The 22,780-nt window shown below is 49.7% G+C and overlaps 1 protein-coding gene across 1 annotated transcript; it reads left to right on the top strand.

Annotated features, from left to right (window-relative positions):
• The first annotated feature begins 1,306 nt into the window (after nucleotides 1-1,306).
• CDX1 (caudal type homeobox 1) lies at nucleotides 1,307-19,965 on the top strand. The gene is made up of 3 exons (XM_006893697.1): nucleotides 1,307-1,840; nucleotides 17,577-17,722; nucleotides 19,759-19,965. The coding sequence occupies exons 1-3, from the start codon at nucleotides 1,396-1,398 to the stop codon at nucleotides 19,963-19,965; spliced, it is 798 nt and encodes a 265-aa protein (XP_006893759.1). The 5' UTR covers nucleotides 1,307-1,395.
• Nucleotides 19,966-22,780: the final 2,815 nt, after the last annotated feature.

Raw genomic sequence — 22,780 nt, 5'->3', positions numbered from 1 at the left:
CTCCAAATCCTGCAACCTTACTCTCTTCTTCTCAGTTGACCAATTTCGCTTTTTAGCTGATTACTCCAGCTTGAGTAGGAAATTTTCACCAGTCCTTAACTTGGGGTGGGGGTGGGGGGCACGCACTTGATGTATTTGAACTATTGAGGGAACCTCAGTTATAATAAATGGGTAAGAATTTCTGGTTGGATTCTGATGCAAACAAACCATGCAGAAGACTTTTTTGGGAGAACTTACACTGCAAATCATGTGTTAGATAATACTAAGGAATCTCTGTTCATTTTGTGAGATGTGATAAGAGCATATTATGTAAGGAAATAGCCATGTGTTTTAGAGACGCGTGCTGCAGTATGTAGGGGTAAAATGACATGATGTCTGAAATTTGTTTTAAAATACTTTAGGGGAAAAAAGAGAGAGGAGTAGATGAAACATGTGTGATATAATCTTGATAATTGTTGAAGTTGGGTGATGGTATACAGGAGTTTATGATACAGTCCTACTTTTATGTATGCTCGGAACTTCTCAGTTGAAAAAATGGGGAAAGTGGGTCACTAAGAGGGTCCACTAAGGAAGTAGGTGGGTCACTAAGAGGACCCAGTAAAGGGGGTGGGGGGTCACTAAGAGAAACTTTGTAGAAAATTCCCCAAAGATGCTTCCTCACCCCTTTCAGAATTTTTCTCTACAGTCACCTCAGGCAATTTCCGGGCTGTGTATACAGACTAGTGTATGTGTGTATATGTGCATTTTCCCAGGGAAAGCATCCATAGCTTTCATCTGAGACTCTGGAGTGTGATTCTCCCTTCCCTCATGCCTCCCCAAAAAGATTAAGGACCCCAGCCACCTTACAGGCCAAGCCTCACTTGAAGTTGGTGTATTCCCCCCACACACACCCCCAGGCTAGTCAATGGTCACAAGCCCAGGTTGGCTGTGTGGCGCTGGCCTCGGGTCCTCCAGCCTCTTGGAGCCTGTCACTGCACCTATAAAATGGCATCGGGTAGCCATCCACGCGGGTTCGGAACCACAAACTGTTCAGACCTCACAGGAGATTTCTCACACGTATAGGAGCTTCGATGACCCTCGCCCAGGACGCACCCTTGCGCCCCTCCACCTCCTCTAGGCCCTGGCCAGTCCACCTCCCGCTTGGGGCGGCAATTTGTCTCCTTTTGAACCCCCCGCCCCCGACGGGTTTCCCCTTTTGATTCGCAGTTCGGAGGCTTCCCCCCGCTTTGAAATGCAAACCCGCCTAGGCTGGGGCCCGCAGCCGGCCTGGGGCTATAAAAGGCCTGGGTGGGGCGCGCAGGCAGCGGGGCAGGCGACTTCAGGTGAGCAGTTGCTCCTGGGGCAGCCGGTGGCGGCTCTGGGGGCCCAGCATGCGCGGGGCTCCCTGCTGCCACCATGTACGTGGGCTATGTGCTGGACAAGGATTCTCCCGTGTACCCCAGCCCCGCCAGGCCTGCGGGTCTTGGCCTGAGCCCGCAAGCCTACGGACCCCCGCCTCCGCCCTCCGCGCCACCGCAGTACCCCGACTTCACAGGCTATTCTCACGTGGAGCCAGGCCCTGCGCCCCCGACGGCCTGGAGTTCTCCTTTCTCTGCACCCAAGGACGACTGGGCCGCCGCCTATGGCCCAGGACCCGCGGCCCCCGCTGCCAGCCCAGCCCCGTTAGTATTCGGCCCCCCTCCGGACTTTAGCCAAGTGCCTGCACCCCCTGGGCCCTCCCCAGGCCTCGTGGCGCAGCCCCTCGGCGGCACCGGGGCACCATCCTCTCCCGGAGCGCAAAGGCGGACGCCCTACGAGTGGATGCGGCGCAGCTTAACGGCCGGAGGTGGCAGTGGCAGCGGTAAGGACCCCTTCCTCGCTCTGCGCCTCCAGGTTCCTCTGGATACGGGCAGGTGTTAGGGTGCAGCTCTAGCCACCCCTTATCCCTTTCCCTATCCTGGCCCTATTTCGTTCTGAGGGGTTGATCCGTAGACTACCCTCTCAGCTTCCTCCTTCCCCAGGCCGGCCGTCCCCTTTTAGCATCTCAGCCTGAGGACCCTACATGCAATGCAGCCCTCGTCCAGATAGGGAAACTGAGACCAGAGAAATGTAGAAACCTGTGCCTTGTAGTTGCATGGCAGAGCTGGAGCTAGACCTCAAACACCAGCTTTTGCCCCAAAGTGCTTTTAGCAATACTGGTATGTTCTTCCTCATCCATTTCTTCCACTCTTTTTCCCAGGCTCCCCTGGAGGCTGCAGGGCCGTCCCAGACAGGAAACACCCTGACTGTGTGTTCACCCAAGGCCCCATCCTTTCTGGGCCTCAGTCTCCACATCTGTACGCCTAAGAGATCAGTACCTTGTGGGCTCAAAAAGAGCCTTCTTTGGTTAGAGTAGGGCTGGAGGGGGGGGCTACCTTACCTCCCCAGCGCCCTCCCTGAACTCTTGACCCCGGGGGAGGGGTAAACTGGAGCAGTTGGGAAGGTGGCTACTGTTTGTCTCCTGATCCTGTGAACGCCTGCCCCAGGCAGGCCTCTGATCTACCCTCTTCAAAGGCAGAGGAGGGGGCAAGACAAAAGCCCAGCTTTAATGAGGGGGTGGCCTGACCTTCTTTATGGACCCCCCCCTTTGTCATGTAACAGGCTGTGCCTTGGCTCGGTAGTGACTCCTGTTGGCCGGAAAGTGAACACGACACCCTATTGTCCCAACCGTGTCCGGCCTGTCCTGACAAAGGCCACCTGGCCTTAGGGGCGGGAAGCTGGCCTGCCCACTCTTTGATGTTGGCCCCTCCTCTCCTTCCCCCAGCTGAGAGTGAGCCTGGGATTTACCCCACCTCCTCTCTCTCTCTGTCCCTTCTTTGGAGACCTCCTTCCCATTTCCTCAAAATACGCCCATCCTACCCCAGGACATAGACGAGTATCTACAGGTTCTGGCTGTAATTGTCCTCCCTTCTTGGGCTAGGGACACTGAACTTCCTGTTTCCCTGTATAGGCATCAGGGAACTGGGGTTTATGCTCTAGCTCTGCCGCTTAACTTCATTGACCTTGGCTAAATAAGAATCACTTATGTTTATGGAGCAGTCCTTAAGTGGCTCAAATGGCCAAGCACTCTGCTGCTGCTGTTGCGTACTGTGGAGTCAGAACCGACCCATAGCTGACCCTCTGGGCAGGTTTTCAGAGGCAGTTATCATATGGGAGGAGATTGCCCACCCTTCTCCCTCGGAGGGGCTGGTAGCCTTGTACTGTGTTCCTTCTGGATTGAAGTGCAGCTTTCTGCCACTAGGCCACCAGAGCTCCCTACTACTTAAAAAATTGTTGGTCAGACCCCCTCAAACGTGCCTCAGAAAATAGGCCTGGCAATCAGCACCTAAAAGGTCACTTTGACAACACTAGGGAGTAGTTCTGCCAGGCACACATGGGGTCCCTGGGAGTTGGAATTAACTTGATGGCAACCAAAGGTAACAATTATGTTTTTGGAACACTTGCCAATGGACCAGGGAGCACTGGCAGAATAGACCGTCAAGAATTGTTCTGTTAATCCAAAGGTTGAGCCTCACTGGAGATTCTAAATCACAAGTAGTTCTGACTGGGTGGCCATGAGTTAGCGTGTCAGAGGAGCAAGGACTGACCTAAGATCTCGAATGTGCTAACTTATTTAACTCTTCTTGTTACATGTTGTCGAATCAAGTACGACTCATAAACACCCTCTGAACAACAGATCGGAACCCTGTCCTATCTTGTGCCATCCTCATCATCTCTGATATACTTGATCTTATTGCTGCAGCCACTGGGTAAATCGATCTTGTTGAAGGTTTTCCTCTTTTTCATTGACCCGCCACCTTTCAGAGATGATGTCTCTTTCCAAGGAATAGCCTCTCCTAGCCACATGTCCAAAGGATTGTTAGCACTTACTATTGCCATCTCCCTTTTTAAGATGAAGAGACTGTAGCATGGGAGGTTAGATCATTTGCCCCAAGCCCACTGTTAGTTCTGATTCACAATCATCCTCCTTTACGTTTATTAGGCTATAAATCTTTCCAGGAAGAGACTGTTCATCTTTCTTTGTAGTGGCTGGTGGTTCCAAACTACTGACTTCTCAGCAGCCTGATAATTTAAGAACTTAGCCACCAGGGCTCCTTAACTTGCCCAAAGCCGTATGTAGACAGTAAGTGGTGGTAACCTAGGTAGACTGATCATAGAACCTGTGTTATAATTCTCTACACAATGACTGCTTTTAAATCAGTCTTGTTTTCTGGTCTCAGCTTTACCATCTGTGAAATGAGAGGGAAAGGAAGTGGTCCAATGGCTTGAACCCTTGTTCGTATTATAAAAAGTCATTATAACAAAATCTGGTGGAAAGGACAGACATACCTGGAAACATTACAGATTTGGTTCTAAGCCACCACCGTAAAGTGATTGTCACAGTGTAGCAAGCTACAGGAAGTTTTTGGTTTTCCCAGCGCATATAAAAATTATGTTTGCTTTAGTTTTGTTGTTGTTGTTGATTGCTGTGGAGTTGGGCACAACTCATAGTGACCCCCTGAACAAAAAATCTGACTCTGAAGCCTTCCTATAACTATTGTCATTTCTCAAAGTTCATAGTTTCCAGAAGCATGTTGTTTAGGAAATGAATGCCACTCCTCTTTAGTCTATCAGCGTGCAATAGCATAAGAAGTTTCAAATATTATAGGAACTGCCAAAGTGAGACACAGAAACAGGAAGTGAGCACATACTCTTGGAAAAATGACTCTGATCACCTTGCCAGTTGACACTGAGTTACCACACACTTTCCATTTGTATTAAAAAATAATGTGCAAAACTCAACAAAGCAGGGTATGCCTGTACAAATCTTCTCCCTAGGGAAAAATTGTATAATTGATGAACAAATCTGAGGCTTTTTTAGATCCTCCAGAAGCACATTCATGGACCCTGTGTTAAGAATATGGCAGTAAATCTCATGAGAGGAGATGTCTCGGGGCATTGACCAGGATTCTGACCAGGACACTGAGCAATTCTGTGTCTGGGAGACCCTCCCTGCTCTCTTCTCTGCACCTTTATTCCAGTTGCTGCTTCCCACTCATTAAACAACTTCAGAGATGCATAGGGAAGGTCCCCGCGGATGTGGGCTTGGTGAGAGATCGTCACTGTGGGAAGGGGAAATGATGGACTGCTAGGAGTCAGAGGGCTGGTGTGAGCCCAGAAGATGCTTCCAGGCTGTGTGACGATGGGTCACACTTCTCTGGACACGGGAACTGCTGAGCCAGCTTAGCCCTGGTCTTGAAATTCATCTGTAATCAGTTGTGTCCAGGCAGATAGGGAGGCATGTGATTGACTCTACCTAAAGGCAAGGGCTTTCCCACCTTTATTCCCAGAGAGCAGAGGGAAGGGAAGGGTGCCAGGAGTTTGAGTGATGGAAGGCTGATCCGCTGCATTAGATTAGCTCCTCAGAGGATACAGGAGACCTTGGCCTTTTTGAAGCAAGGAGTTCTGCCTCTGCTCGGGGCATCTGATTCTGTCCAGTGCTCCTGCAGTGGGGGCAGAATTGGGATGGACCTGCAAACCCTCCCTGGGAGACAAGTCAAGACCCTCCTCTCCTTTGCCTCAGTTTCTCCATTTGGGCAATTAAACCCAGAGTCTTGGAGTTTGTTCCCACGCACTATATTTTTACACAAATAGCAGATGCAGTTGAGAGTTGTTTTTTAAAATGCAGGAACCCTTTGCACATTTGTTTTCTATGCACACTGTGTGCATTATATTTATGTGTAAGTTATTTTCTTACATTGGAGCTTTATTTGTGGAGAAAATATGGGAGTTTTGTTGCCTGGGACAGCAGAAGGAAGGTCAGGGCGCACTGGCTTACAGCTGTGTCTTTTGCTGCCACCCTTCTTGGCCACCCCTCCTTCCTCTGCTCTGAGTCTCCAGACTTCTAGGATGTCAGAACTGGACAACTAGAAAACAGCCATCCAGATGGGGGAAATGAGACCCAGAAATTATGAGGAATGCTTCATTTCCACACAAGTGAGGGCTGAGCTGGGATAGCTATCAGATAAATTGATTTGAATTGCCAATGGTTTGAACTCGGGATAAAACCACACTCCTTCCTGCATGTGGCCCTGCCTGCCTCCCTAGGCCACTCCCCTTGGCCTGCAAGCTCTAGTCACTTCAGATTTCTTGTACTTTCTCAGACTTGCCACATCCTACTTCAGATCTGGTGTATACGTTGTTTCTCCTTCCTGGGCCACTCTCCTTCTTGATTCTCTGCAAACCCACCTTTTGGTTTTAGCATAATCGTCACTTCCTCAGAGAGGCCTTCCATGACTTTCATAATTAAGCATTACCTATTTATAAATGTAACAAAACCAGTTGCATCGAGTTGATTCTAACTCATGGTGACTCCAAGCATTTCTGAGTAGCACTGTGCACCAGCGGGTTTTCAGGGGCTAGTTTTATTGGAAGGAAAACAGGCCTTTCTTCTAAGACCCCTCTGTGTGTATTCTGAGCGCCAACCTCTAGTTTGTAACTGCAACTAAGGACTTAACTGCTTGTGCCTCCCAAGAACCTATTGGTAACCTTTGCCCCAGTTTCCTTTAGAATGCGAACCAGATCTCAGTTTACTCATTTACTTCTTTGTGTGTTCCTGCACGTCCCTTCCCCATCTACCCAGCAAGTTATACTCTCTTAACATCCATTCTATTCTCCATCTCTAGCCTGCATCCCAGTACCCAGCACTTAGTCCATGCTCAGTAAACTTTGCTAGGTGAATGAATGGAGGAAGTGTGGGGGAACAGTAAAATAATTCCAGGGGAAGTGGGGCGCAGTCGGACCTTGGCTCTGACGTGGGTTTCAGAGGTTTCAGCTGTCACAGCTCTCACCTCTCCCTGCTCAGTCAATTCTCTGGACTCACTTGGGGAATTAGCAGAGCTGAGCCCTGAGGCTAAGTTTCCTCTCTTTAGTCTCAGGAGGGTCAGAGAAATTGGGAAAGATGAAGAACAGACTGTTGAGCTTCATTCCATAAACAAGGTATCATCAGTTCTGAATAATTAGTATTGCTCGACTGTGACTAGGATTGGAAATGACTACAATTCTTTTTTCTCCCCCTTTCTTTCCTTTCTGCGTCTATAAATACCACATTTTCATTAGAGGAGTTATAAATCATCTTTCTGTCAGAGGCAGCCTCCTATTCTTTGTGAATAAACATCACTTAATTGGTTAATGGCTTATTAAGTGGCTGAGGTCCCACACATGAGGAAGATGTTTACTCAGATGAAACTGGCAGCGGGGTTTAGATTTCAACCCAGAGTCTTCATTTGGTGGGTAAACTGAGGCCCACAGAGGGGAGGAAGTCTTCTCACCCTGACACATTTCAGGCTTTCTCCCTTGGATACCACCACAGCTCTCCAACCTCTCCCTTTCAGCTTCTCTCTGTCATCCCATCTGTCTTTAAACAGTTGCTAACTTTCTTTTCTTACAGCAAACCTCCAGCTCAAGAGCATTCCATGGCTTCTCAAGGTGATAAAATGAAATTCAGCTTCATTAGTGTGGCCATCCAAACCCTTTCCAAGATCTGGCCTCAACCCACTGTAAAAAACAGTGTGGCCGGAGTGGGGGAAGCAGCATCTGAACTCACTAACTTTACAAGGGGGGAGAGTCCCTGTCAACAGCATCAGCAGTACAAGGTTCATTCCAGTGAGGTCAGACACCCCCCCACATGCTCCACACCTTCAACCAAGTCCAGCAACAGTTGTCCTTCCCACAATAGTCATTTCATAATGTATTGCAGTGGCCACACAGTACTCATAGACAATGTTCACAATTATGGGGTTTATTAGGGAAACCACAACAAACCCATCATTGTGACCACCACTTAGCCTCAACTTTCTCCTCAGAAACCAATCTTCTCTCTGTCCTTCTCATTATGCCTTGCATGATAACAGGAATGCATGATAAGGCTAATAGCTATTGGTGTTTGCTGAGTTCTCCCCATATACCAGGCATTGTGCCAAAGAACTTTGCATGTGTGATCTCACTTCAGCCTCATAACAACCTTACGAGGTGTAAAGATCTATTCTCAGGCTCATTTTTACAGATAATGCTAATAAGACTCAGAGAAGGTAAGATGGCCTGCCCAAGCTCACACAGCTAGGATGTGGCAGCCCAGGGTTCAGACTGAATTTATCAGACTCTACAACTCATCAGGCATCCATCAAATAACAGCAACACACTCAGCTCCCTAGAATCATCCCAGCCCAGGTATTGAAAAAAGAGGCCAGTCATCTGGGATGGGCTGTAAGAGGCTGCGGGGGTGAAGTGGTGAGGGCACAGTGGGGGCCAGCCTGTGTGAAACTGGTTCTCCAAGCAGAAGCCACGTTTGATACCTCATCTCTCAGATATATGTGGGAAGGAGAATGACCTAGTTAGAAGGTGGCAGAAGCTTTTTTTGGTTGGGTGTCTCCCCCCTGCCCCCACTTTGGCAGCTCTTGCTGCTCTGAGCTTGGGGAATCGTTCTAAAGGTCCAAAACGGCTTTGTTAGCAGCCCAGACTGGCTTGTCAGTAAAACGTTATCTTAATGGTCTGGCTTCTCAAATCCATATTCTGGAACTTCTGGAATTTGCAAATAATTTTTCTGTCCGGAGTCAGGGCAATCACTAAGATAACAAGCTAAATGCTCCCCACCCTGACTCACACTGCTACCCCACACTTACCCTTCAAGCTTATAGGAGGCACTTCAGCACAACAAAGAAAAGGAGGTGGTGGGAGTGAAAGCCTTGACATCTTCATTGCTCTTTGGGCAAAATCAAACTCTTCACCCCATGATGAAGGCCTTGATGACCTCTCCTACCTCGTCTACTGCATGTCTTATTTATTCATTCATTTAATCAGGTAGGAAGTGCTATTTGCCAAGTGCTTCATCTGTGCCAAATGTCGGGCTGGGTCCTAGAGACAGCCTAGCTGGGGCCACAGGATCCACCTGTGGGGAGCTGAAATTCTCTGCCCCTCCTGTGCTCCTTACTGCCTCAGGACCTTTGCACATACTATTCTCCCTTTCCTTAGTCCAGTTCCTCGCTTTCGTTCCTTCATACAATTAATGACAACTTATAATGATCATTTTGGCTTATTTGTTTTCAATCTGCACCCCATCCACTGCAGAAAAAGGAGAATGAACCATTTAATAGGGATAGAGTATCTGGTAGGTGAGAACGTCACTTCTAGACTCAAATAGAGTGGCCAGGAGGGTGCAGAGGCCTGGATGCTCCACCAGGAAACAATCCAAAGAATTGTGGGAGAAGACAAAGGGGACCTGACCAGGGTCTGCAAGTGGTGAAAAGGTTGTCTTGTGGTAAAGGAGCTGACTTCTTTTGAGAACGTCTGTGAAACCTAGCAGGAACACAGATGGGTGGTGATTATGTGGCTGTTTTAGAGACAATGCTCCTGGTCTGATTTGGTTTGCTCTGCGGGAGTGGGTACCTGGCCCTCAGTAAGAGTCTGATCTAGCCATGCTGTCTAATACTGTCGCCACTGGCCACAGTGGGTTATTGAGCACTTGAAATGTGGCTAGTGTGACTGAGGAACTGAATTTTTCATATTGCTTCATTTTCATTAATTCAAGTGTAAATAGTTCCATGTGGCTAGGAGGCTGTCATATTGGCCAGTGCAGGAAGGTCCCTCTCAAGAGTTCCTACAATGGTAACCAATTCCAGATGGGCACATTATTATCCTTTCAAAGGACCTTTCCTGGCTTTTTTCCACTCTTTTGTTTCTGCACTTGTCTTCATCATCATCAAATTCATAGGCATCTGTAGCACAGCTAGCTTTTATGAAAATCCTGCCAGATAGATTATGTTGTCAATTTAATTTCTCTAAGAGTCATGTAAAGGAGGCATGCAGGTCTTCATTTTACAAACGCATCGATGAAGATCAAAGGGGTCCAGTGGCTTGCCTGGAGTTACCCTGCTGCCACAGGGCTATGTCCCAGCTGGATCAGAAGAGGAACCCTCAGGTCTATTCATCTCTAACTTTTCTATCCTCTCTACTACTTCTCAAAGGCAGGTCAGGCTGTTGAGCTCCTGAGAGGATAGGGCTGGGGATGGTGCAGAGGTGGCCCACAAGGAAGAAGGCAGGGTGCTATGCTGACTGAGCCTGTGGGTTGGAAGGAGGATGACAATGGGGTAGGAAGGCTTAGCTAATGCTACAGCACCCCTACCTATAGCTACCCTCTTCATTCCTCTCTTCTCTACTTCCCCTGCAGCCTCTTGCCTGTGCCAAGTCATGAGTGAGGAACCAGGCTAGAGCAGCCTGGGGCAGGACCAGGAGAGGCTCACGCCAGAAAGGGCAAAGTCTGTATCATGAGCTCAGTGTAGAACCTGATGCTAGGAAGGGTACAAGTATCCACCCATTGTGGAGCTGGGGAGGACAGCACAGGGCTAGACGGTCCAACCCTGGGAGATGCAGCTGGAGTAAGTCCAGGCTGGGATCACATGTCCAGCTGGTGGCCAGGCCAGATCTTCCCACTCCCAGGCCTGTGTGTTATTTCCCCTGAGGCTCCCCATCAGACAACATTCTTCTCCTCCCAAGGGATCCTCCAACAGCTGTGTCTGTAAATAGCTCAGTTCTTCTTTTAGTCCCTGTAGATCTTCGTCCTTTACAAACTGCTGTCAGTCCATCTCGATCCTCAGGGGGAAGGAAAGGTCAAAGAAGTGTACTGTTTTGTTGTTCTGTGCCATGGAATAAGACTTGACTCATAGCTGACTCTCCAGAAGGTTTTCTTAGGCTGTAAATGGTACCACAGGAGATTGTCCATCTTTCTCTCCCATGGATTTGAACTGTGCCTTGGGTTGGCAGCACAACTCCTTACCAAGATTCTTTTTGAGATAGTTCAGCTTCTTAAATTATTTGCTCAGCATACAGACCTTGAATCTGGGGCCTTTCCCAAATAGCAGAGTTAAAGGTTCTGGTATGGGGCCTTTCTCAAGGAATATTGCCGCCTGGGGGCTGTCCCAGCTTCCGCAACCTATGCAGCCTTCTTGCATAGTGTTACCAGGATAACAATTCATTAATTTTATGTTAAAGTTATCAGCATGTTCAACATACATGCAATTCTTTCCTTATCATGAAATATACCTACTATCGGGGGAAATACCTAATATCCATCCTTTCATTTAATAAGAACGTCTCTCATCCCTTCCCCACTCCAGTTTCTGTGTTCCTGTTCACTCTCACAAGCAGGCCAGAACAGAGGCCGTGTGCTCCATTGGACAGATGGGGACGTGGAGGTCCACAGAAGGACTAGGAGTCAGGGGACAGCTTGGGATAAGAATTCAAGGCTTCCTGCTCAAAAATCCAGATGTTTTCCCTTGAGGCTCTCCCCATCTCTGCTAGGCTGTAGAGTGACATGGCCACAAGATACCCAGGCTCCAGCAGTGCAAGAGTGGAAACGGGGTCCCTTCTGCCTTCCTCATCCCTTCTTTTGCCTTTTGGTCTAGCAAGTGAGGAACAACTCTGCATCTGTTTTTCTCATCTGGAAAAGAAGGCACTCTGTGGTAGACATTTCAGACCTTCGCCCTGTGCACCCTGACCCTACCAGAGGCCCACAGCTGGCTCATCTCTTTGCCACCCCCAGTCTGATAGCACAAACATGGTGATCGTTCTGTGTTTTCCTGCTCCACCAGCGTGGGTCTCTGGGGTGCCGGACTAGTGAATGCCCAGCCTATCCTTCCCACGCGTGCTGTCGGGGTGGTCTTTGGGGAGGGCTCAGAGCTGCAGCCCAGTGCCCTCCTGTGCACAGGGGGAAACTGAGGCCAAGACAAGGGCAAAGCCCTATTCAAGGCTATACACTTAGAGTAGAGCTGAGAGTAGGAGCTAGTCATTCTAACTAGAGCTTCAGCATCTTTTGGATGAGGATTCGGATTCAGTAGGCCCCAGGGGAAAGCCCAATAGTATGATTTTAAAAAATATTTTGAGTCTATGTCTTTTTATTGTTGCCGTTTTTTGTGTGAGTGTTCGTGTGTACGTGTGCATTCACGCACATTCATTCTAGAGGATTTGGATGCAGAGCCAGTAGGGGCTGACCACCCACTGGGACGTCAGGGAGGGTTTAGAGATGGATTTATATTCCAGACCCTGAGGACAGAGCTGGCTGTGTCATCCCCCAGGGCCATGAACTCAGAGAGGAGAGGGCAAAGGAAATGCTGACCCAGAGGCTATTTGTTTTTCCTGGAGCCACTACCCCACCCTAAGCCAGAGGCAGCCTTCTGTCCTTGCCTGGCCCCGCTGGATGGGGAGGCCTCCTCGCCGCAGGTCACCATGGCTTCCACCCCATCTTCCAGCTCGGCAGGCAGAGTCTAGACACTCAAACTGGGAAGTCAGTCATAGAATTTTTCAGCAATAATAACACAAAATCAGAGAATCAACAAACATTGAGAGTTTTGTGTTTCCAAGTTGGAAGGGGCCTTACAAACAGTCTCGTCCAATACACCTCCCATTGCACGGGCCCGTTTCCCGCATGCCTGCCAGATGACCACCCTGCCACTATTGGGAATGAGTAAGAGGTGCCAGCCCTGAGTACCTACTAGGTGCCAGGTACTGAGCTAGCCCCTGTCCACCCATCTCCAGTATTTACCCCACACCCGAGTGCTGGAGATAATGAGAATTTTCATAGTGTGGCCCATTTCCGTGCAATTTTGGAGGACAGGAAGATCTGCATTTCCATCCCATCTGCCAGGAGTATGGACTTCTTTGGGCCTCAATTTCCTCAACTGTAAAATAGGGAGAACAGTTGTACAACTTTATAAGTGGCATGTGTTAAGTGCTTGGAATAGGGGGGCCATTCTCATGCTAACAATGATGCTTGTTTTACAGATGCAGAAAATGAGGCTCAGAGAGGTGAGATGCTGTTTCAGGTTGCCCAGACAGTGAGAGACTGCCCTGCTCAGCCCTAAGATCAGGATCATCTGGAGAGTGATTCAAATACCGAACTCCTAAGGCCACTTCCTGTCCCACTGAATCCGAGTTTACAGGGTCAGACATCTGTTTTCTTCCCAAAGTTCTCCAGGCCATTCTGAGGCTACGCGTCAAGTGTTTGGAGTTCTCCCCTGGTGTTTTCCAGGACTTTGACCACGTACACTTTAGAGGATGAGGACCTTGCTGCTTCCCATACAATATGACCACTGGAGGTGGGCCCCAGGGCCGGAACAGAGAGAAAAGCTATCATTTGAGTTTTGAGTAACTTATCCAAAGCTCCTCCACCTGGGCTCACCTCTGAAGAGCTGGGGTGCTCCCCACACCCCACTTGCTCCTGCTGGAATCTGGCCTGGAGGGTTACTCATTAGATGTCTGGGAGTGGCCAGCCCCACAGCAGACACCTGTTAGAGGAGCTTGGACTTCCCCTTATCCCAGTGTCCCAGGGCCTGTAAATCATTCATCCCAGGCCCTCTCCCCGCCCCTCTGCTCTCACGCACCTCCCTGCCCCTTCCTTCTGGCTCTAGCTATGACCCAGGTGCTTATGGGTAGGGGAAGGGAGGATGCAAGAGGTGGTCAGTGTGTGGGTGTAGCCCAGAGCTGACAATGGAGCCCCAGCCTCTTTGAAAATGCAGTCATATCTGCATGTGGCAAACATTTAAACACCCCAAAGTGTCCCTCTTACCACCGGCCTTAAAGTCAGAGGCAACCCCTTCCAGAAGGAAATCAGTGGGTACACAACTGTGTGTCTGTGCGCATGCGTGTAAACACAGCTCCATTTTCATACAAAAATAGTATTATGTTATGCTATTCGTGCTATTCTAGGTCTTGCTTTTCTTCCCTTAATATGTCTTGGAAATTGTGCCCTCTTGGTGTCTGTGGAGCTTTATAATTGCTTTTTAATGGCTCCAGAATGTTCCTCTCCATGGATGTACTGAGTTCACGTAACCATTTTCCACGGTGCTTTCGTTTGCTGACTGGACAGATAACTGTTCAAATCTGGGCTGCATGAGAGAAAAATGTCAAATTTGCAGTCTCAGAGACCCGATGGAGGATCATCATGAATTAATATTGGTATTTTGGGTGTCTGCTGTCCAGAAACAGTTTCTTATTTTTTTCTACAAAAAAAAAGGCTGTAGCTTTAGACACCTGATATTAATTCCTGGAGATTATATTAGTGGGTCAAAAAGCATGTACATCTTGCCTGAGGGGAGAGAGTCCCAGGATGGGCCCGACAGAGTTATCTATCACTCCTGGCCGGCTTGTGGGATTCTCTGGTCCCAGGGCCTCACAGTATGACATCAGCTTTATGTTCTTTGGCAGAAACATTTTCTGAGCAATAAAACTGCTTTGAGCAGTTCCCCAAGAAAGAAGTTGGTTAGTGGGTTCCTGAGTCACGAGGCCCTCCCCATGGGCCAGAGAAGGAGGCTGGAGCCTGTAGTCCATGTCCAAGCAGGCAGCCTTGCAGGACAGAGAGGGAGGATCCTGCGGCTAAAGCCCTGCTCCCATCTGTTGCCCCATCCACTGAGGGAAGAACCCGGCTATCGTCAGGCAACATGACAATCTGCAAGTGCCCCTTTGTGAACTGCATGCCCCCATCTAAGAAATTACAGCATTCAGGCATCAGGAAACTGGGTGCTGAGGGGAAAGGTGTCTTCATGGTCACTAGTTGTTACCTCTCAGACTGAAGTTTGAGTGGGCAGGGGACCTCAGCCTTTGCCTCCATCCCCCCTCCTCCGTGGAGTATCTGTGAATTTTAAAGCACCTCCCACCTCATCCAGCCTACCCTGGTTTTCAGCGACTAACTGACCCTTCCTTCCCAGAAGTAGAAGTTGGGGGTTGCTGCTGATGGTGTTTCTGTCATCAGAATTTGGTGCAGCCTCAGGATGGAAGAATTGTACAATGAAGCAAAGAGCCAGTGCTTTAAGGCCAGGTGACAATGGCCTGGAGCTTCAGGGACTAGACTGCAGGAGATTGGGCTAGATGGACTCACACCACCAGCTGTTACCAAGTCATCCCACATGGTGATCCTGGGTGTGTCAGAGGACATTTTACTTCATGTGCTTCTCAGTGGCTGATATTTTGGCAAGTAGATTGCCAGATCTTTCCTCCAAGCTGCCTCTGGGTGGACTTGAACCTCCAGCTCTTCAGTCAGCAGCCAAGTGTGTTAAAGGTCTGCAGCACCAAGGGACCCTAGTGGCCTCACGTGCTAGCCTTTCTGAACACTATCTGTAAAGCAGGAGGAAATGGAGCTCCCATCCTCTGTGGCTCCAGCCAAGTGATCCAGTGAGGCTGTGGATTCAGTACTCTGCTGGGCTCTGGTGGTGACTTTCGGCAGAACCACATTTGAGCTGACGTTGAATTTCCTAGGCCAAGGAGGGACCCTTGTCTGGACCCAAGGCCTCAGCAGCCACTCCCTTGGCTTATGTCTGGGGCTCAGCCTGGCCAAGGGCCAAGGCTTGTCCCGTGCTGCACTGGGCAGCCGGGCTGAGGTCAGCGGTGTGGACACGTCCAGTTTGGTTCCGTTGCTCTGGCAGGAAACCCAGGGGAAAGCAGCCCAGGAACATCTGCTGTCTCCTGTTCTCCTCAAAACCATTTGGCTCACAGGGAGCCCAGTGGCACGCCTGCCAAGCTGCGTGGGCTTGGTGAAGCGGGTGGGGGCTGGCCTGGGGCCGCCGTGTGGGGCGCTGAGGGACCGGCAGGGCCAGAGCTGTGACCTAGGCAGGCGGAGGCCAGGCCGTGGTGGGATGCTTTGATGGAGTGGGAGGGGGTCAATGGTTATTCATATTCAGAGACCCACCCTGCCCTGGTGGGATACTTGAGTGGGTCTGGAAGTGCTGTGTTTCCTATTTATAGCCACGTGTTCTGAGTCTTGCAAAGAAAACTGGGTTTAGCCAGGCCCCCACGCCAACCCGGGCCAAGCATGACTCTTAATATTCTCTCCATGTGGACTCTGATCCAAGCCCCAACGAAAGCCCTGACATTAATCCTAGATGGTCCTCAAAGCCAGTGCTTGGCCCACGGCTGCGCCCCACCGAGAAGCCAGGCCTCCTCTCTCCTGGGTTACTGCACGTCTCGCTGTCTTTCTCCTTCCTCTCCTTCTGTTTTCCAGGCTGTCGTTCTATGGAAACCCACTTCAGATTTCGGCTTTTACAATACCACCCATTCCTCTCAACTCTTATTGCCATCAAATCAGAACCGACTCATCATTGATGCTCCAGTAGTTTTTCAGAGGCTATAAATCACATGTGAGGAGATTGACCAGCTTTCCCGTGAGGATCTGCTGGTGGATTTGAAATACCAGACAGGTGTCATCTTTGGGTAGGCAGTGCAACTCCCTCCAGACTACTCCACCACAACTTGGTGTCCATCCCAGTCACCCTGAGATCCAGCAATGTCCTGGGTGTGCCCTATTCTGCTCCTTACCCCTTGTTTACTATTCCCAGCCTCTTCAGTGATTTTCTGACCAGCTAACTATGTTCTCAGCCCAGGGCCTTTGCACTTGCTGTCCCCTCTGCCTCAAGCTCTCTCCCCTCCCATGTCACTCTCCCTCTTTGCTCTTTTAGATGCCAGTAAGGCTATCACTGGTCTCGCTGTTATAAAGCACAAGCCCTCCTCCCTGAATTCCTAGCCTTCTTCCTCTGCTTTCTTTTTCTCTAAAATACTAATCAATGAACATTCCCAATGTTTTCCGCAATCACGTTGTGTTTGCCTGTCTCCCTCCACAGTGGAGCAGGGAGTTCATTCTGCTCCTGCTGTACCCCAGTGCTTGACTCATGGCAGGGGTTCAGTGAATGTCTATAGAGGGAACTGAGTCACTCTTGCTCTGCACCCCCCGTGTTCCGTGAGGCACAGATGGGAATGTGGATGGGAAGGAGTGGGTGCAGCCCTAGCTCGGGGCCTCTTGCAGCTCCTGACAGATCCTGGGGCACCTACCAGGGACTCCAGCCCTTTTGGACTGGCTTTGGGGCCAGCAGCCTCCAGTCATTCTGTAAGAACTTGGGAGCCTGCACTCAGGCCTGTTCCTGTGGTGCTGTTTCCCCCTGTGCCTGCATTGGCTCTTCCGTGCTCTTCTCAAACACAGCACAAGCAGCAGCTGCCACTTAGTTTGTTTGGATCGACCCTCGCCTGCCCGTAGTCTCTTCCATGTCACTGCTCCTCAATTCTCAGTTCTGAGGGCTCCTGAATCAGAACTACCTGAGGGGCTTGTGGGAGCCCCTGGCTGGGACAAACAGCTAACGTGCACCACTGCAGCTGAAAAGCTGGAGGTTCTTCACCCAGAAGTTCAGGGGTCTGGGACTTGAAGAAATCAGTCACTGAAAACCCTGTGGGGCATAGTTCACAAGGGGGTCATTGTGAATTGGAATAGACTTGATGGCAACTGGTTAAGCTGGAGGGGTTGGTCATCAGCAACTCGCTGTGTAATCCTGGGCAAGTTGTTTCCCATCTCTGAGCCTCTGAGCCTCCTTCTGATAAATGGGCAGGACGGCATCATTTAGGTTGTAAATCTCCTGGCCTGGCCTGGGAGGCGTGATTGTTACCCCACCTCGGGTCCTGCATTGCTCTTCCCTCTGAGGATCCTGTCTGCGCCTTTTGCAGGCCTCCCCTCCTCTTCATCTCCCATCTTGGTCCCCTCTGCTTCTCAGGTAAAACTCGGACCAAGGACAAGTACCGTGTGGTTTACACCGACCACCAGCGTCTGGAGCTGGAGAAGGAGTTCCATTACAGCCGATACATTACCATCCGGCGGAAGTCAGAGCTGGCTGCCAATCTGGGGCTCACAGAGCGGCAGGTGTGTGATCTTCCCACCACAGACAGGAGTGGGGAGTGGGGGCTCCAGGAAGATAAGGGAGCTCCGTCAAGGAAGGAGGATGGAGAAGTTGAACCTCCTGCCATGATCACGTAGCAAGCACTTAGCAGTTTCTGCTCTTGCTAAATCCAGTTCCTGCCAGTAAGCAGGGCATCTGGTTAGCTATAGGCCATGTTGTTGTTGTGTACCATCAAGTTGGAACCAACACACAGCTGACCCTCCGGCGGGTTTTCAGAAGCAGTTAATCACATGGGAGGAGATTGCCCATTCTTCTCTCTCAGCACAGCTGGTGGATTAGAACCATGTGCCTTTGTGATTGCAGTGTAGTTTCTTACCACTGTTGTTGTTATGTGCCATCGAGTCGCTTGTGACTCATAGCAACCCTTTGTAAAACAGCCCTAAACTCTGCTCTGTCCTGTGCCAGTCACACTATTTCTGACACTCCCATCCCGATTACCCCAGTCACTGAATCAATCCACCTCATAGAGGGCCTTCCCCTCTTGTGCTGTCCCTCCACCCTCCCAAGCATGATGTCCTTCTCCAAGGACAGGTCTCTCCTCACAACATGTCCAAAGTATGTCAGACGAAGCCTCAGAATCCTAGGCAAGCTTATTCAGTGCAATGAGAGGGGTGAGTGATTAAATATAGTGGAGGGAGCAATCAGAGGAAGGACAGAGAAGGATTCTTCGGGGAGGAGGTGTGAGAAAGAAGAAAGTCACAGAGAGGAACAAATTATTAGATAAACAAGTTATGAATAGGTCCACCTGTACCTTCCCACTAAAGTGTGGTGCACAATTTCCGCAAGCAAACATGTGCTGAAATCATTGTGAAAATATTATTGTTATTGTTTTGTTCCTTTGAGTTGGAACCAACTCATAGATGACCCTCCAGTAGGTTTTCAAAGGCTGTAAATCATATGGGAGGAAATTTCCTTTCTCCTGTGAAGTAGCTGGTGGATTCAAACTGCCTATCTTTGGGTTGGCAGCAGTTGTTCTTACTCAGAAGGCTACCAGAGCTCACTCAAAGTGAAATTTGTTGTTGTGGTGTACTACTGAGTCAGAACTGACCCATATCTGACCCTCCAGTGGGTTTTCAGAGGCAGTAAACCACCCAGGAGGAGCTTACCCATCTTTCTCCCGTGGAGCAGCTGGTGAATTTGAACCATGTACCTTTGGCTTAGCACCACAATTCCTTATTACAACTGCTTCTTCTTACTTAGATGCACTTGGTACCAGCAGTCAGATCAGGAGATGGATGGCACTGGGAAAGGCTGTAGTTAAGGACCTCTCCAAGTTACTGAGGAGCAATGAGGCCAGTTTGAGATGCACCTGATTAAGGCCACGCTCACTTTCTGTCCATCTGAGAGCTGCACAACGGCTAAAGATGACAGAAGAAAAATTGATGTCTTTGAACTGTGGTGTTGGGGAAAACACTGAATATCCCATGGACAGTCAAAAGAACAGATAGATGTGTCTTGGAGAAGATGCAGCCAGAGTGCTCCTTGGAAGCAAAGATGATTAAGCTGGGAGAGGCTATTCCTTGTGGAGGAACACCATGCTTGAAAAGGTGGAGGGGCAGTGAAGGCGACCAAGACCCACAACCGAGTTGATGACACAGGGACTGCTGCAATGGGTTTGATTGTAAAGATGGCACAGGTGAGGACAGGGGTCAGAGCTGTTGTTCATAGTGTTGCTATGGGTCATACTTGACAGCACCTAACAGCCACAGAAGTCACCGGAGCTCCCTCAGTGTAAAACTACTCACCACAAATGAGAAAGTAAATACAAGTAAGCCTGTGTGTACCTTGCTCATATCATGTGATCTGGCTAATACACAGAGTGGGGTGTCTGGAGGGTAGGGGAACAGAGAAAGCGAGGTGTAGGGACTGTGACTGAGGTGTCAGTGTGTGGAGGGGGGGTTCTCTAATGTCTCATTGAAGAGTCTGAGTCTCAACCATCTGCCCTCTGATCCTCTTTCCCCATTACTCTGTCTCCCACCCTTGCTCTCTGACCCCACAGGTGAAAATCTGGTTCCAAAACAGAAGGGCAAAGGAGCGCAAAGTGAACAAGAAGAAGCAGCAGCAGCAGCCCCCACCGTCACTGCCACCAGCTCTAGAAGTCACCCCCACCACAGCCGGGCCACCCCTGGGGGGTCTGTGCTCCAGCTCTGCCAGCCTCCTGGGCACCTCCTCTCCACTGCCTATCAAGGAGGAGTACCTACCATAGCCCCTGCCCAGCCTCACAGGCTGGGGGACCGGGAGACTCAGTGCTGGAACTGTGGCTTCCTCAAGTGCCTAAGAGGTCTGATCTGAGTCCCAGCCCAACCACTGACCATATGAGTGACCCTGGTACAGTCACCCACTAGCCCCTGCCTCTCTTTGGCCCGTCTGTGTAGTGAGCTGTGTATGAGGAGTTCCACCAGCCCCTGGGTTCTAGACTTCAGGAGCCTAGGGGAGCCCAAGGATCAGGGGACTAGGGGAGTCCAAAGAGGGAGCGCCAGAGGACTGGTCACAGGGCCCTAGACCTCCTTTCCTGTTCTTTTTTGAGGGGTGGGGTAGATAGTCACACTATGAAACAGACAGACCCTTGTGAAAGGAGGAGGGACTGAGAGAAGATGAAATGCTTGCAGACCTGATCTGATGAGGGGTGTTGTCAACTCACACGTGCCTTTTCGTCCACCCACCCCTATGAAATGTCCTGGACCTTTCCCAGGTGGTGCTGAGTTCAAGGCACAGGGGAGCAGGTCAGAGGAGAAGTCCCATGGTTCCGCTCCCTGCCGGGGTGGAGGGGAGTCTAGAATGGGGGTGAGGGGCCAGAGTCCAGTCTGCCAGCTGCCTGCTCCCAACCAGGCTGGCCATACGGTCCAGACTCAGGGAAGCCCGGAGAACTTAGTCTGGACCAAGCAGAGCGTGCAGCTGAACAAGTGTTGTACATAGACTCACTCAGAAGCAGCTCCAAAAAGAAAAAAAACCTCACAAATAAATCTTTCCTCTCTTAAAAAACTGTATAAAAATCATTATACATTATCTAAAAGGAAATTTTAAAGAAGGCTAAATCCTCCTCACCCCTCCCTAAGAACTGCTTATTCTCGTTCATTCTGTGTAGGCCTACAAAATACATTCAAGTGATCAAAATAGCAAGTCTAAGTGTATAAGACTATGGAAAATGCGTATTCTGTTTTAGAAGAGGAACTATCAGTATTTCAGTCATTTCAGTTTTTAAAATCTCTGCGTTTCAGGTCACTTTCAACAATGTCCTTTGGGCACCCTCATGGGACAGGCATGGGTGGCACACACCTTGGCCCCCAGAAGGTTCTAGGGCGGTAGGGAGACTGCCCTGCACATTGATCCTGCTGCTGTAACAGGATCCAAGGAAAGCATCAGAGGTCAGGAAGTGTCCTGTTATTCTGAAATGTCTGATGTCTTTTTAGAAAAGGTGATGTTGAACTTGACCCTAAAAGACTAATGAACCCTGCTGTGGTCAAGGAGGGGAGAAAGGTCAAAACCATAAGCAGGGTGAACCTGAGGGGGGCTCTGGTAGCACGTCTGTGGAGAGTTCCTCTGCTTCCCCAAGCCTACACTTCTCTGCAGTTTGAACCCACCAGCTGCTCCCTGCGAGAAGGATGGGCAATCTCCTCCCCAGTGATTTACAGCCTCAGAAACTCGGTGGAGGTCAGCGGTGAGTTGATTCAGGCTCAATGGCAATAGTGTTGACATTTGACTAATGAACTTAAAAGTCATAATTAAAAAACAAAACAAAACCACAACAAAATTCCTGAGGAAAACTGCTGTCTTCAACTCCTCAGTGGTGTCTGTACCGCGGGCCTTCCTCTTCCTAGCAGATTCCTGTGCCAGCTGCCTGAGCCTCTGTTTATTGTTCTGGGAGGTGGCCGGGCCATAAAAAGTGCACAGCCTGCCTGCCATTGCCCTTTGCTCTTGGGACATGTGACAACAGGGCATGCGGAGGATCCAGCCCTGGCACAAGCTGGTGCTTCTCTCCCTCCTCCTGCCTTTGGCAGGAATGGGAACCAGTTGGTATCAGTGGAAGGGGTCATGGAAAAGAGTTGGTGAAAGGGTGGCTGACTGTGAGTGGAGACAACTTTTCAATCCTTAAAATCATTTGCTGTGTGACTCTGGGGTAACTGCTTGCCCTCTCTGGACCTCCATTTCCCTATCTGTGAAGTTAGGGAGTCTGTCTACCAAAAAGAGGTTACTCTGGTCAAGTAAGTTGGGGAAGTCCCGCAGATTCAACATTTCTGGGAGAGTCACAGTGGTGCATTAGCACATCAAATGCCCTGACTAGTCTCAGTGCAAAGAAACCCCTTGAATTTCCTTTAATCTAGCTCTCTCCACACTACTCTATCCTGGAGTCCTGACTAATATCTACTAGCATTCTTCATGAACTCCACTCACTCAAGATGTTCTGAGCAGGAGGTCTGCACCTTCAGCTATGACTAACTGTCTAGCCTCATCAGGACTGACTCATAGTTGACCCTCCAGCAAGTCTTCAGAGGTCGTAAATCACATAGGATGGGATTGCTTGTCTTTGTTCTGCGGAGCTGCTGCTGGCTTTGAAACCCCAAGAGAAGCACTGCCAGTGGGTTAGCAATACTTCTCCCTCCAGCCTACAACACGGAGCTCGCCAGCCATTGTTTGTTATTTGCTGCTGCATCAAAACTGACTCATCACTGACCCTCGAGTAATTTTCAGAGGCTGTAAATATCATGGGAGGAGGTTGCCCATCTTCCATGGAGCAGCTGATGGATTCAAACTGCCTGACTTTGAGTTGGCAGCACAACTCATTACTCACTAGGCAGTGAGAGCTCCCGTCCTCAGTGTTTAGTAAGAGGTTTTGTTGCCAGATGGCTTGGATTTCTGCCCATCTACTTCCAAGCTATGGAGCCTCTTAGGCAAGCTAGTTAGCCTCTCTGAGCCTCAGTCTCCTCATTTATAAAATGGAAATAAAATACTCCAGGTGATCTCAGAGTGGTGTGGATCACAGGCCATAGCACAAAGTAAGAGCCTGAGTTTCCACCCCCACC

The sequence above is a fragment of the Elephantulus edwardii genome, unplaced genomic scaffold (assembly GCF_000299155.1).
Source record: "Elephantulus edwardii isolate Elephantulus edwardi_28Jun2011 unplaced genomic scaffold, EleEdw1.0 scaffold00130, whole genome shotgun sequence".
Classification (NCBI taxonomy): Eukaryota; Metazoa; Chordata; class Mammalia; order Macroscelidea; family Macroscelididae; genus Elephantulus; species Elephantulus edwardii.
The sequence above is the reverse complement of the archived record's forward strand: the minus strand, read 5'-3'. Positions and strand labels throughout refer to the sequence as shown.